General features: G+C 42.4%; 1 protein-coding gene across 1 annotated transcript in view; it reads right to left on the bottom strand.

Moving 5' to 3' along the window:
- The window catches only part of LOC136626663 (alpha-2-macroglobulin-like protein 1), a 200,952-nt gene that overhangs the window by 27,655 nt on the left and 159,865 nt on the right, over positions 1–13,432 (bottom strand). Inside the window, exons 22-25 of the mRNA XM_066601680.1 lie at positions 9,759–9,810; positions 5,732–5,815; positions 5,122–5,298; positions 2,929–3,004 (exon numbers count right to left, since the gene is read on the bottom strand). Of these exons, the coding sequence (XP_066457777.1) occupies positions 2,929–3,004; positions 5,122–5,298; positions 5,732–5,815; positions 9,759–9,810 (389 nt within the window). The remainder of the gene's footprint in view (positions 1–2,928; positions 3,005–5,121; positions 5,299–5,731; positions 5,816–9,758; positions 9,811–13,432) is intronic.

Genomic DNA, 13,432 nt, shown 5'->3' with positions numbered 1-13,432 from the left:
AATGAACAATAACTTTTAGAACTGTAGTGTGGCCCTGAAAAAGTGACACACAACTTTAGTGTAGCAGAGTTATTAACTCTAGCAGAGCAGGTATTTGCCAGTCAGGAAAGACAATGGCGCAAGCCTGCAGTAAACCGTAGCTGGTTGCGTCTGATTTTTGTACGTTGTCCACGCAGCACACACGTACACGGAGACCTTAGGACTGACACAGGCAGGCCAAATATAATTTCTTTTCCTTTTTTGCAAAGGGAAGGACCCACTGCGTATATTCAATGAACAATAACTTTTAGAACTGTAGTGTGGCCCTGAAAAAGTGACACACAACTTTAGTGTAGCAGAGTTATTAACTCTAGCAGAGCAGGTATTTGCCAGTCAGGAAAGACAATGGCGCAAGCCTGCAGTAAACCGTAGCTGGTTGCGTCTGATTTTTGTACGTTGTCCACGCAGCACACACGTACACGGAGACCTTAGGACTGACACAGGCAGGCCAAATATAATTTCTTTTCCTTTTTTGCAAAGGGAAGGACCCACTGCGTATATTCAATGAACAATAACTGTGTTGTGGCCCTGCCTACACAATTCTGTCCCTGTAGTATCAATGGAGGGTGCAATGCTCTGCACAGACGATTTTTAGAAAAAAAAAATATGCAACACTGCTAACAGCAGCCAGCACAGTACTGCACACGCTTAAATTTGGCCCTAGAAAGGACCGTTGAGGTTCTTGAAGGCTACACTCACTCCTAACACTCTCCCTGCCTAAGCACCACTTCTGTCCCTAATGCCGGGTGCAATGCTCTGCACTGCCGATTTTGAGAAAAAAAAAAAAAAACACTGCTAGCAGCAGCCTGCACACAGGTAGATGTGGCCCTAAGAAGGACCTTTGGGGTTCTTGAAGCCTACACTGACTCCTAACGCTCTCCCTACAGCAGCACCAGCACGATACCACTTTCCCTCAGCTAACTCACAAGGCATGTGTGGCGAGCCGTGGGAGGGGCCGACTTTTATACTCGGGTGACATCTGATCTTCCCAGCCACTCACTGCAGGGGGGTGGTATAGGGCTTGAACGTCACAGGGGGAAGTTGTAATGCCTTCCCTGTCTTTCAATTGGCCAGAAAAGTGCGCTAACGTCTCAGAGAGGAAACTGAAAGTAACCAGAACACCGCGTGGTGCTCGTTACGAGTAACGAGCATCCCGAACACCCTAATATTCGCACGAATATCAAGCTAGGACGAGTACGTTCGCTCATCTCTAGTCATTTCCCATTTTGTGTTCCAGTGGTCATAACTAGAGATGAGCAAGTACTCAAATGCTCAGTTCCTCGTTATTCGAGTTGAGCTTTTCGTAAAATTCGAGAGCTCTACTCGAGTAACGAACCCCATTGACTACAATGGGAGACTCGAGCGTTTTTGCATGTAGGCTGCTGGGTGCCGAGCTTTTTTTTTTGGGGGGGGGGGGGTCTCTCTCTCTCATTCTCTCTCCTCCCTGTCTACCAGCTAAAGAATTTTCCTTTGACGTACACACTGCGGTGGGGAGGGGCCAAAACAGGCACGTCACAGCGGGGAGGAACCAAAAACTGGGGCGGGGTCGAACACGGCGTGATGCTCGTTCAAGTAACGAGCACCATCGAGTACGCTAATACTCAAACGAGCATCAAGCTTGGCAGAGTATGTTCACTCAACTCTAGTCATAACCTTTTCTTCTTTTTCGTCAATGTAGCTATATGACACTTTTTTATTTTGCAGGACAAGTTCCAGCTCAGTCATACGGGCACCGATTCGCCCGTGTTTCTGCCTGATACGATCACTGCACTGCAGGTACGAACGACTCTCCGCACCGGCCGGCAGAAAGAACACATGGCCTGCAAAGGAGCCTAGCATGCAGAGAGTTGTCCGCACGCAGTGCGGCTGTCCTATAGGGCAGAAACACGGGAGGATCGGTGCCCGTGTGACTGAGCCCTTATAGGAACCAATTTTGGGTACATATATAGTATTGAATAACATATTAAATTTTTGCTGTAAGGCATTGGAAAAAAAAGCATTTTCACTATTTTAGGGGGCATTTATTTTTATGTTGTATAAATATTAAGCTACCATTATTAAACAGGTCATTATGGTTATGACAACACCAAATTTAAAGAGGTTTTATTATGTTTTACTACTTTTACACAATATAAACACTTTTTTCTTACAAAAAGAATTTTTGTGTGGCGCCACATTCCAGTACAAGAGCATTTTTAATTTTCTGTCAACAGAACTGTATTCGGACCAACTTGTGGCTTTTATTGCTACTGTTTTTAGGCATATGCGACTTTTTGGTTATTTTTTATTGCTGTTTTGGAGAAACGAGATGATCAGAAAATGCCTATTTCAAAATATGCACTGATGAGATATGTCTGATGGGGAGGTGATAACATGAACAAAAATGCATATCACTCCTCTCCTGAGACAGAAGAATCACAAATCTTCTATGCTGCTGTTCGTCTCCCCTTCCTCTCTGCTCTGCACTCAAGTGATGTGACATAAAATCACAAGATGGGAATACTATTTAATTTTTTTAAAGCAATATTACCAAACTGTCAAGAACGTCTAGGAGTACCAATTCTGCAATATCTCTGTAGAGGCAGATATTAGAGAACACTATTTTAGAGTATCCTTCCAAAATGTGTAGCAGAGTCCGCAGCAACAGCACACAGGTGAAAGCCAAACAGGCTGAGTCAGCAATAAATGTATGCACCACCAGCAAGAGGACAGGACCTCAAACAAACCTATGTAGCTTTCAAACTTTTCAAAATTATTTTCTTTCCAATCTATAGACATACTCTATGAACAAAGAGAATCCATGAAAAGTTATCATACATTGAAGGGGTGAATCCACTATCTGTTCTTCATTACAAAAAAAATATTGGTCTTGTATATTATTGCACATACCATATATTTGCTGAATCGCCTGAGAAAAAGCCATAGGAGCCGGCATCACTTCTAAATGTCAGTTGTTTCTGGTAAGCTGAAGAGATGGTAGAGCACAGTAATTAAAGAAGATGAATTAATATCCCAGCACTTCGTTCTTTATTCTACTATTTTTCTTTGGTCCTATTTTAGCTCACATTACAACCAAGGGTGCACTCAGACGACCGTATAGCAGCCTGGTTTTCACGCCCAGCCGATATACGGTGTCTCTCTCTGCAGGGGGAGGAGGCTGGAAGAGCCGGGAGCAGGGCACTGAGCTCCCTATCCCTCTCTGTCTCCTCTCCCCCCCCTGCACTATTTTCAATGAGGAGAGGCGGGATGGGGGTGGAGCTCAGTTTGCCAGATACCTGTGTGCGTACCTAGTCCTCCTTTGGTCACAATCGTGTGGGCCCCGTGCTTAGTTTGCCCACACGATCGTAACAATATCTGACTGCAGCAGGACCCTCTCCCTCTGCCCTGTCTGCAGTAAGACAAAAATATTACTGAACCGCACCCTTTTGTCAAGTTCCGCCCTCATACAGCCATCAGCCAAACATTGAACAGATAAGCATGAAATTAATCCCCTTTGTTCTCTATAAAAATAAATAAAGAACTAAACAAGGAGGGCAACCATATATTTTTGTGTTTTTTATCATTTAATTCCTTACATGGTCACTAAATTAACAACTTGTGTTTATATATTAAATAAAAAAAGTGGAATTCACTTTATTTACCTAAAATACATTGCTGTGTGGAAAGTTCACTCTAAAGTACTGGCCACTAGAGTTTCCCTTTCAGGTTGCTATCCATTGCCTGTTGCCATGTGATGGCCATCTCTAGTATAAGAGATTACAATTCAGAGAACAGGAAGTTGAAAAGGGTGATGATGATTCAATCTGATCATTAAAGTCTATAGAGAGGCTATGGGGAGGAAGAAGCTGCTGGAAAGACATGCCTGGAGCTAATAATAATAAGTATTAGTATGCAATTGTTAGCTGTGTTATGGCTACGAGAATCATATCCCCACTGCTCTGTGCTTCTCCAGTGTCCTATATGATGATGGTATTTCTCTCTGCATGTTGCTGAGAGCAGTATCCATATTGATCTCAGTACAGTGTATAGAAGGCATCACAGCAGCCCCTCCCACCATCTCAGTGAGAACTGAGAACTAGAAATGTAGCAAACGGAGGGGAAAGGGGTGATAAATCCAGGATACAAGTCATATAATAGTCAGAAATAACATTATTCCCCATTTACACACAAGCCAGTTTATTCTGAAAGGTCACTTGAAAAGTTACTGTAGGTAGGCTTTAATTAACATATTGCTGCATAGATTTATTCTAAAGGCATTATGGTAAATGCATCTTGTGAAGAATGCTAACTACAACATGCCACCAGTTTAGTAAAACATAAGTACTGATAATAAAGTATTGTGAGTGAACTGCATCTCATGACAGCTACATACCACCAAGGGAAACTCACTGCATACACCTTAGTAGAGCTTATATTAAATTACATACCAACTGTAGTTACCTCCCCCTAGTGGTGACAGAATGCAGCCAGAATTATTTTGTTTACCAAGTTACAAAAATAGGTCTTCCCTATACAAAGCTGCATGAGATGCAATTATAGTGGTGTGCTAGTACGATGCGATGTCTGTGCAAGTACTGGAAAGTACTATCAAAGATTAAGACAAATATTGTGTACTTTGGTATATTCAGCATTGTGAGGATTGTACCATCTGTACAGTGATGCATGGGACATCTGAGATGGTACAGAGTGGCATTACTGTCACACTGTGCACATCACAAAAATGTAGCAATGATACAAGGATTTCATGACATGACACAATGATATTACATAGCTGCCAATTGATAATTGTCCTGAGATTTCATAACTCGTTACATCATGACTGTTATTCCACGAATGAACCATAAACTGGATGTCAGCTGATCACTAAGAAAATCATCAAAGTTATATATGGAGGGCCTCAATAATGGCAGAGTGAGAGAGCTTACTGCTATTACCTCTCAGCCCTCGCTCATAGCGGTGGGACCCAAGTGAGGGAAGCCTTTATATGACGTTCATATACTGTAGTAAGAGGCTATCCTGATATAGTAAGTATATGAAATCTGCTATATAAAAATACCGCACTAGATCCTAACATTCACTCACCTTTAGCCAGTGATTCTATCATGTCAGCTTTTTTCGCAGGTGTCAGTTCATGTATGCTGTCGACGTACCCCAGTGTGTAAGCAATTCTACACAATTTTCCTAAATTCTGTTCTCCACATCCATCAGGCAAACGGAGCAGATTGTCCAGGTTAACAGCAACATTGGCCATGAGATCACCTAGGAAAACATGTAATAAATAATCTACACACAGAAAACCATAATGTACTGTAGTATTATATTTTCCCTATAAGGTAAATTTGCCAAGTAAGGCTCTGTTCATATCTAGTTTTGTGTCTCCATCTATCCTGTACATTTGGAAAAGCTCCTGACATATGCAGTAAAAAGAGACTGTTACTAAGTTTTGGCACCAGTTGAACGTATAAGTCATTAACAGCTCATGACGTATATGTTTAACTGATATCTGTGATGGATGTAATACAGTCAAGGCATCTGTCACCCATATCTACCATGGTAAACTACCTTTACTGTACAGTATACATTTTATTACTTGACTAGTGTAGCCTCCTATTATTTCATACTTATTTTGTGGTATTATGATGTATACCGGCCATATGAATATGGTCTAAGATATTTATCACAGATTACTCACCCTGAGTGATGATGTGCGCACGTTCAGAGCCGGGTACTAGTCTGCTTGGGATACTCAAGGTAATATGAGTTTCCTCTTCACTTTCTAGTAGGTCATATGAGTGAGAATATAGAGAGAAGTTAAGAGAATTACAAAAAAACCTGATAGTTCTTCAGTAAAAGGAGCAAAAGTAAAACATCAAATTCTAACTCTTAAAGGGGTTGTCCCGCGCCGAAACGGGTTTTTTTTTTCAAACCCCCCCCCCCCCCCCCCCCCGTTCGGCGCGAGACAACCCCGATGCAGGGACTTAAAAAAATAACCGCACAGCGCTTACCTGAATCCCCGCGCTCCGGTGACTTCTTACTTACCGGTTGAAGATGGCCGCCGGGATCTTCTCCCTCGGTGGACCGCAGGGCTTCTGTGCGGTCCATTGCCGATTCCAGCCTCCTGATTGGCTGGAATCAGCACGTGACGGGGTGGAGCTACACGGAGCCGGCATCCTGCACGAGCGGCCCCATTGAGAAATGAAGAAGACCCGGACTGCGCAAGCGCGTCTAATTTGGCCATTAGACGCCGAAAATTAGACGGGCTCCATGGAAACGAGGACGCTAGCAACGGAGCAGGTAAGTGAAAAACTTCTTATAACTTCTGTATGGCTCATAATTAATGCACAATGTACATTACAAAGTGCATTAATATGGCCATACAGAAGTGTATAGACCCACTTGCTGCCGCGGGACAACCCCTTTAAGGTTTATTTGGTATAGCATGTATGCAGCACATGTGCAAGATGCTGATTTCATAGCTGGATAAGTTATTTGTAAGTACAACGGCAGTTACAGCCCAGTCTCCCTGCTGGTATATATTCAGCATCAGTGTAAAGCACACTAAAGCATAAACCGTCAAGTGAGTATTCAGGGAGAATAATGGACAACAGGATAAAGGGTAGTTTCACACACAGTGCTTCATAGAAAAACACTGTTTTATACACTATTTTCATGGCTTTTTTCTCTTTTTTTTGGCCTAAAACACAGTAATCAGATATTACATTAACCCTTTCCAATCCACTGTCTGACGTCTGAAGACATTCTGATTGAAGGCTGTACAGCTTCGATGTCGGAAGACATCCGGCAGGGTATTCCTAATGTAGATTACTAGCCGCTCTGCTGTTGGGGGTGTCTTCACCATGTCCCATACCGCAGTACTGGCTCTAGCCAACAGATGGTACCATTGTATAATGGCAGAAAGAGAAAGCCCCCTAGGAAACTCTGAATCTAAAATTGGATTGCAAAGGGTTAAAGTGTCTAATGAAATATATAACTCCTTACATACATTATTTGTTGTGTTTTTGACATAGGATTTCTATGATTATAAAAACAGCAGGAAAAGTATATGTACAAGATGACACTAATTAAAAATGATATTAAAAAGGTCTCAAAAATGCATGATATAGTTTAAAAAAAAAACAAACACTGGTGTTTCCATAAGCATTTTTCCATGCATTAAAAAAAAATGTGTGAAGGAGCCCTAAGGTCACTCTCACACTGGCACATTATACTGTGATTAGCGTGGCATTTCGAATGCTGTGCTAATTGCTGTACAACGCTCTTATTGATTTCAATGGGGCCCCACAGACCTGCTCTCAAATGTGGCGATTTTCCAGCTCTGTCTGCTCTATTTTTGTGCGTTTTTGTGTTTAACGCACCCCATCACCCATTACAATGATCGAACCCAGTGACCTGCGTTTCAAAACACCGATCAAAATTAAACTGCCGTTTTACCATTTCTGTGTTTGATAGTTAGCTAAAGGTTTTTTTTTAAATAATTACATTGATGGCCTATCAATATGATCAGTGATGATCCCACCACAGATACACCCCACAATCAGCAGGATGAAGGGGCATCAGCTGTGGCCTCTTCACTACAGCACACAGTGCAGTGATTTTTCATGAGTTTGGAAACGTATCTCAACCACGCTCAGCTATATTCACTTGGATGGACTCAGATGTAGCCCCAGGCACAGCCATACTTGCATGGACATCACCGTGTCAACTACTGCTCTCTCTTCATTCTGTTAACCATCCTAGGTGTATAGAGCCCTCAAATTATTAATTAATGGCCTATCTATAGAATTCAATTTCATGGAAAATTTCTTTAAATCTCTAGATCATGGTTTCTAAACTTTGGCTCTTCAGTTCTTACAAAAACGACAACTCTCAGCATGTTCTGCCGGTCTGCATGCTGAGAATTGTTCTGTAGCAACTAAGGAACCCTAAGCTGTGGTCCTGTTGCAAGCCAAGTTAAAAAATTAATAGACTTATGAATGTAAATGGAAGATGTTATGATTAGAGATGAGCGAGCACCAAAATGCTCGAGTGCTCGTTACTCGAGTCGAACTTTCAGTGATGCTCGAGAGTTCGTTTCGAGTAACGAACCCCATTGAAGTCAATGGACGACTCGAGCATTTTTGTATATGACTGGTGCTCCGCTAAGGTTTTCATTTGTGAAAATCTTAGCAAATCACCAAAGTCATGTACAGAACACAGAAATGGATAGGGCAGGCGAGGAGCAACATGCAGGGCTGCATTTCGGGCTCCGAGGTCTCACTATTAAGCCACAATAGTGGCAAGAGTGAGACCTCCCCCCCCCCCCCGCACTGTCAGCATAAAGATCGTTCTCCTCTGCCATAGCTGTAACAGCTGTGGCAGAGAAGAACGATGTTAGCCCATTGAATTCAGTGCTGTAGTATTCAGCAGCCGGGGATTTAAAATCCCCGCCTGCTGAATGAGCTGCCTCTGATTGGTCACAGCCTGACCAATCAGAGGCAGCTCTCACTCACACCCATTCATGAATTCATGAATGGGTGAGTGAGTGAGTGCTGCCTCTGATTGGCTCAGTGCAGGGACCAATCAGGGGCTGAGAGCTGCCCCTGATTGGTCGCTGAGCCAATCAAAGGCAGCACTCACTCACCCATTCATGACTTCATGAATGGGTGTGAGTGAGAGCTGCCTCTGATTGGTCAGGCTGTGACCAATTAGAGGCAGCTCATTCAGCAGGCGGGGATTTTAAATCCCCGGCTGCTGAATACTACAGAGAGCAGTTCAGGAGAACTGCAGCCGGCCGCGGCTGAACTCCGTCTGCCGGGACAAGGTGAGTATATATATATTTTTTATTTTTACACATTTCTGGATGAATTGCAGGGAAGGGCTTCATTGAATTCAATGGTCAGTGCTCATTTAATCAAGACGAGTACCGCGTGGTGCTCGTCTCGAGTAACGAGCATCTCGAGCACCCTAATACTCGAACGAGCATCAAGCTCGGACGAGTATGCTCGCTCATCTCTAGTTATGATTCATCTAAAGCACCGTCTATTAGAAGACAGCTTTCCTGTAAATCAGATTTGCTAATAGTTCTTTGGATTTTGGCTTATATCATCAGTCTGTTAAGAGTCTTCTCCAGACTGTTTCAAGGTTTTTGCCCTTTGTGTGCAGTAGGTTTATGGCTTGTGGGGTGAGAGGCTTTTGATGTGGGTCAAGAGGGGTATAGTTTCTCTTTGTGGAGAGCACCAAGCAAGCATGAGGAGACAATGCAATGCCCCTATGGGAAATTTGTTATGTAAATGAGAAATGGTACAATATCTCTCCAGCACCACCTATTGGAAAGCACAAGAGGGATCATCGTTGGGACAGCTGCCCCATGTAAAAGTGCCCTAAGACTCAAAGGAATGATAAACAAGTGTTATTTATGATTAATTTCAGGATAGACAGTGAATCCAAGAAAGGTAAGGATACAACATTACACAAAAAATACATTTGGTTCAGGAGCGTTGTAAGATCAGGTAAACATATTGGGAGCTTTACGAAAACTAACTATTCTTCATAGCAATCAATGACAGTGCAACTTTCATTTTTCAAGAGCAGAATAATAAATAAAAGCTCCGCTGTGATTGGTTGCTATGAGCAACAATATTTAGAGTTTCGTAAATCTGCCCCATGAGCTCAGCTACATAAAAGTAAATAAACTATATTCTTGTTTGTCCTTTATTTACCTGATGGGTATAAAAGGAATGTCTGTGTCTTTTCCTCTTCATATCCCATTGGCTGACAAATAAAAAAAAAAAGTATTATTTGAGTCTTTGGAATATGACTAATCATGGGCATAACTAGGAGGGAGAGCAACAGTAAGGTATGTAGTTTGAGTACTACGTTCCAGGAGGTTTGCCCAGCTCAGGGTATTTAGACATAGGGCAAGATAGCAAACTGAAAATTTGAGTGAATGTGAGTCTAACTACAATTCTGTAACTTGCAATAAATGAACACTGGATAGGCAGCTACTATTTTCTAAGAAGTACATTTTGTAAAAATTATGAATCATTTTATTTCTTTCCTAATTTCCATTTATTTGCATAAAGAGGACCATATTTTTTGCGTAGAGTTTAAATTAATTATAAAATATTTTAAAATGCAAGTAATTGGATAAACAGCTGTTTAAGAGTGCTATTCCATGAGTATTTTTGGCTGTGGCTAAGGGTAGCTTTTTACGGCATGATTGTCAGACACTTAAGTGCTCAACAGGCTGCCCAATGATTAGCAAGTAAGGGGAAAGTGCTCTCTCCCCTTAGGGCTAACACCCACTGGCGATATTTTCTTTTACGTGAAAACTCTCGCCTTGCAGCACAACAAAAGCCTCCGAAATAGGACCGGGATATCGCCAGTCTTTTCAATGGGGCCAGCGGCAGCAGCGCTAGCTCCATTGAAAAGATATGGAGAACACCGCGGACCTCTGCCACAGCTGTCACAGCTGTGGCAGGCGTTTCCTTCATCCCCGCGGGGACCGCAGGGATGAAGGAATCTTCTGCCACAGCTGTCACAGATGTGGCAGAAGTGCAGCATGCTATCCCATTGCTGTCTGGAGGACTCTTGGTTGCAGAACATTTTGTAAGTGAGAACAGCCTCAGTAAAGTGAGGCAGGCACATCAGTGAGTATGAACAAGCTTACCAGCAGGCCTGTGATACAGTAAAGCACCCAATTCACACATTTGAGTTGTCAAAGTTCTACTGGATAAGCCTAAATTGTAATTGAAGTTGGGGCCAGGACTGAGCCTGGACACAAGTGCACATAGAGCATAAGTATGTGCTTTTGGATACTGCTGCCGAGGATGATGGGGGTGCAATGCAGATTCAATCACATGTGGAGGCTAACAGAGTTACAAAAATAGTAACCTTTTATTTTAACCCCTTAAGGACCAGGTTGTTTTGTACCTTAAGGACCAGACACTTTTTAGGGATTTTACCCATGTGGTGGTTTCACTGCTCTATTTTTTTTCCTTTAGCTACCAAAATTATTTTTGCTGCGTTTTTTTTTCCGTGACATATAGGACTATTTTTTTTTATATCTTTTTCACTGACTTTTTTTTCCGTTTTTTAGTTTTATTGGGGGTAAAATGCTAAAAAAATGATTTTTTTTTACATTTATAGTTTTTTTTAAAAATTATTTTTATATTTACACTAAAATAAAGTATGGAAATGGGTTCCTCTATTTATTTCGGACGTTTTGATATATAGTATGTATGGTTTTGGTTCACAGGGCGCATATGGCGACGGTTTTTGTTGGCGTCTGCTTTGTGTTATTCTCTTTCTTATGTATGTATTGTTGTTTTACTCTGTTTTGTTTTACTTATGTATGTAATTATGTTTTTTTACTATCTATGTCCCCCATGACGTCATATAAGACCTCTGGGGGAAACTCACTTTTTTTTTTAACTTTATTTGACATTTTCCCATTGTAGCTGGGGCGTCCATAGGATCCCCAGTTTCAGGGGAAAGCAACCCCTGTGGTGACATTAGTCACTTGCAGAGCTGCCAGGGTCTAAGTCTGACCCTCCAGCTCTGCAGTAGCAGGGAATCCCAGGAGGTCACATGACCCCCCGAGGCTCCCGTAGTGAAAGAACTTCTTACTTTCACTTTGCCCCGACAGTGCTCATTGAGCACTGTATATCGGGGAAACAGAAGGCAGGAAGGGTTAAAAACCCCTCCTGCCTTCTGCTCCAGGTTATCAGCTGTCACTGACAGCTGATAACCCGTTCCTGCCTCTGACTGATTGCAGAGACAGGAGGCTTAGAGCACCGCCGTATTTTTACGATCGGTGGTCCTCTAAGCCCAGGACCAGCCGCCGTATATATACAGTGGCTGGTCGTAAATGGGTTAAACAAGCAACCAGAAAAGAACAATGTAATGCAATCTAAGAACCAAATCTTTTAAATGAATACTTTTCTGACTATCAGCCTGTGTAAAGCTACCCTAACACTTGTGATTTACTAATTGCTAGGCTGCACCTGAATTTGCTATTATTTCAAGCTGTAATGAAAACAAAGATCTGGTACAGTGTTAGCCAGTAGAGCAAAATGTGATTGTTCTCAGCAAGAGAAACCAAGTGATCTTGTAGATATGACACCTTTTAATGGCTAACAAAGATACATGATGTAATAATAGCGAGCTTCCGAACCAACGCAGGGTACTTCTTCAGGCTTATGGATTGGATCTGAAGAGGCATGGATATTTATACACACTTATAACATACATACTTATGACAAGGCACAGATATGGATGTGATTGGTTCGCACTTAAAAGGAATTCTGCAACAGCAAACAAACATTTTTTGTCTAGGCACTGATAGCGGAGTGAAAGTTTTATGGTCCCTAAATTACTGTTGGGGGGGGAAAGGTCGGGCAGGCTAGAAATGCTGCAAGAGGTGCACAAACATTTTTAGCTAAACACTGATAAGGGAGTGAAAGTTTATGGTCCCTGAATTACTGTTGATAGGGGTCTTATCTGAGCAATAAATGTCTCACACTTCCCATTCACGCATAAATCCTGTTGAGGCTGCTTTTTGCAGTGTTGCACATATTTTTTTTTTTTTCTATATCGGCCGTGCAGAGCATTGCGTCCTCAGTCTGCAGTAATTTTACATAGTCTAGGGCCAGTAGTGGTGAGGCAGGGACAGTGAAAGAGATATACTGTCTATATAGGCAGTGGGCTTTTCCAAAAAAATTTTGGGAAAAAAAATCTATTTGGGCTGCCTGTGACCATCCTCAGTGTACTGCGTCTCTGCTGGGGGTAGTTGTCCTAATGAATACGCAGCCAGCTAAGTGTTACAGCAGGCTTGCGCAAAATTCTTTCCTGGCTCTGCGTTGGTCGTTACATCACCGCTGTCATCCTGTCCAGAGGGAAACAGTCTGCAGTAATTTTACATAGTCCAGGGCCAGTAGTGGTGAGGCAGGGACAGTGAAAGAGATATACTGTCTATATAGGCAGTGGGCTTTTCCAAAACAATTTGGGGAAAAAAAATCTATTTGGGCTGCCTGTGACCGTCCTCAGTGTACTGCGTCTCTGCTGGGGGTAGTTGTCCTAATTAATACGCAGCCAGCTAAGTGTTACAGCAGGCTTGCGCAAAATTCTTTCCTGGCTCTGCGTTGGCCGTTACATCACCGATGTCATCCTGTCCAGAGGGAAACAGTCTGCAGTAATTTTACATAGTCTAGGGCTAGTAGTGGTGAGGCAGGGACAGTGAAAAAGGTGAAAGAGATATACTGTCTATATAGGCAGTGGGCTTTTCCAAAAAAATTTTGGAAAAAAAAAATCTATTTCGGCTGCCTGTGACCGTCCTCAGTGTACTGCGTCTCTGCTGGGGGTAGTTGTCCTAATTAATACGCAGCCAGCTAAG

The sequence above is a fragment of the Eleutherodactylus coqui genome, chromosome 4 (assembly GCF_035609145.1).
Source record: "Eleutherodactylus coqui strain aEleCoq1 chromosome 4, aEleCoq1.hap1, whole genome shotgun sequence".
NCBI classification, from domain to species: domain Eukaryota; kingdom Metazoa; phylum Chordata; class Amphibia; order Anura; family Eleutherodactylidae; genus Eleutherodactylus; species Eleutherodactylus coqui.
The sequence above is the reverse complement of the archived record's forward strand: the minus strand, read 5'-3'. Positions and strand labels throughout refer to the sequence as shown.